The sequence below is a fragment of the Procambarus clarkii genome, chromosome 45, assembly GCF_040958095.1.
Source record: "Procambarus clarkii isolate CNS0578487 chromosome 45, FALCON_Pclarkii_2.0, whole genome shotgun sequence".
Classification (NCBI taxonomy): Eukaryota; Metazoa; Arthropoda; class Malacostraca; order Decapoda; family Cambaridae; genus Procambarus; species Procambarus clarkii.
Window position 1 is genome coordinate 17,536,213 of NC_091194.1, and position 1,947 is coordinate 17,538,159.

A 1,947-nucleotide genomic window follows, 5' to 3' on the forward strand; every position below is an offset into this window, starting at 1 on the left:
CACAGAGAGAGAGATAGAGAGGAAGAGGAAGAGACACAGAGAGAGAGAGAGAGAGAGAGAGAGAGAGAGAGGAAGAGACACAGAGAGAGAGACAGAGAGGGAGAGACACAGAGAGAGAGACAGAGAGAGAGAGAGTCTTTGAACTAAGAAAACCTCTGGCTTTTGACCAGAGAAAAAAAAATTGGTGAGAATTCTGATCTGTGAGAGAGACAAATTCGCCCGTGGAAAAGAGGAGAGAAGTCACTCTTGGAGAAAACCTTTCGTGGACCATTTGTGTGTGAGAGATTAATGGCGCTGTTGTGGGTGTCCACCAATGGGAGGGGTGAGAGAGTGGGGAGGAAGGAAGGGGGTTGAGGACTGGAGAAGGCCAGAAAGGGTATTTCGCTCCAAAGGGAAAATGGGTAATGGGTCTGAGGGAACTAGCGTCAAGGGGGGCCTTCCTAAAATAGGAATAATGGTGAAATACTGATTTTAAGGGGAAATAGTCGTGGAATAGGTATATTGGAGCCTAATGGAAGAGGACTCGTGTGGGAAAGTGGCATAGGGTAAATAATGGGAAAGGGAAGTCTTATATTATGATATGGACGAGCGGGTGGGAGTGATGTGGGATAGAAATAAGGAGGTAAGATGTCAAGATTACCCATATAGCAGTGATGATATCGTGACAAGTGATGATATCGTGACAAGTGATGATATCGTGACAAGTGATGATATCGTGACAAGTGATGATATCGTGACAAGTGATGATATCGTGACAAGTGATGATATTGTGACAAGTGATGATATCGTGACAAGTGATGATATCGTGACAAGTGATGATATTGTGACAAGTGATGATATCGTGACAAGTGATGATATTGTGACAAGTGATGATATTGTGACAAGTGATGATATTGTGACAAGTGATGATATCGTGACAAGTGATGATATCGTGACAAGTGATGATATCGTGACAAGTGATGATATCGTGACAAGTGATGATATCGTGACAAGTGATGATATCGTGACAAGTGATGATATCGTGACAAGTGATGATATCGTGACAAGTGATGATATCGGGATAAATGATGATATCGTGACAAGTGATGATATCGTCAGAAATGAAGATATCGTCAGAAATGAAGATATCGTCAGAAATGAAGATATCGCCAGAAGTGATGATTTACGTTTCTCATCAATTACATAAGGGAATACGCAGCATTCATCATATCAATGTTGACCGACGATTCAAATGGATGAGCCGAATCAGAAGAGAGAGAGACTGCAGGGAGCCTGAGATGGACCTGAACTATAGAAATGCTCAAAGAAATGGCTGTTTGACTTCAAGTAAATGCAAGGTTATACGATTAAGTATGACCAGTGAGGAGGCCTCAGAGATACGAGATGATGGGAAGATAAGAGTTAGAAAAATATTAAAGTTCTGGGAGTGGACATAAACCCAAGTTCTTCACACGAAGCACACATTGACCAAGTAACATCAGCGGCGTGGGTAAGGCTGCCACTCGCTAATGAAGCTAGACAAATTGCTCGACCTGGAACGCAGAGGATTACATATATGTGAACGCGAACGGAGACATTTGTGATCACTATCATCACTATTCTTCACAGTATAGACTCACCATCGCCATTCTCCATCACTATCACACACCACAACAATAAAGCATGCTACTTATGCTCTCGGCTCACTATCACCCCATCATCATCAGTTGATGGTGACGGGGTGGTAGTGAGGGGTGATGGTGACGGGGTGGTAGTGAGGGGTGATGGTGACGGGGTGGTAGTGAGGGGTGATGGTGACGGGGTGATAGTGAGGGGTGATGGTGACGGGGTGATAGTGAGGGGTGATGGTGACGGGGTGATAGTGAGGGGTGATGGTGACGGGGTGGTAGTGAGTGGTGATGGTGATGGGGTGATAGTGAGGGGTGATGGTGACGGGGTGATAGTGAG

The 1,947-nt window shown here is 44.6% G+C and overlaps 1 protein-coding gene across 1 annotated transcript; it reads left to right on the forward strand.

Moving 5' to 3' along the window:
* Positions 1 to 580: 580 nt before the first annotated feature.
* Positions 581 to 1,186, forward strand: LOC138350303 (uncharacterized). Its single transcript, XM_069300916.1, has one exon. It carries the CDS (start codon positions 581 to 583, stop codon positions 1,184 to 1,186), a length of 606 nt encoding a protein of 201 aa, XP_069157017.1.
* The last annotated feature ends 761 nt before the right edge of the window (positions 1,187 to 1,947 follow it).

Excerpts from the sequence above, each read along its gene's own strand:
- LOC138350303 (XM_069300916.1), top strand. The coding sequence starts at position 581 with ATGGACGAGCGGGTGGGAGTGATGTGGGATAGAAATAAGGAGGTAAGA.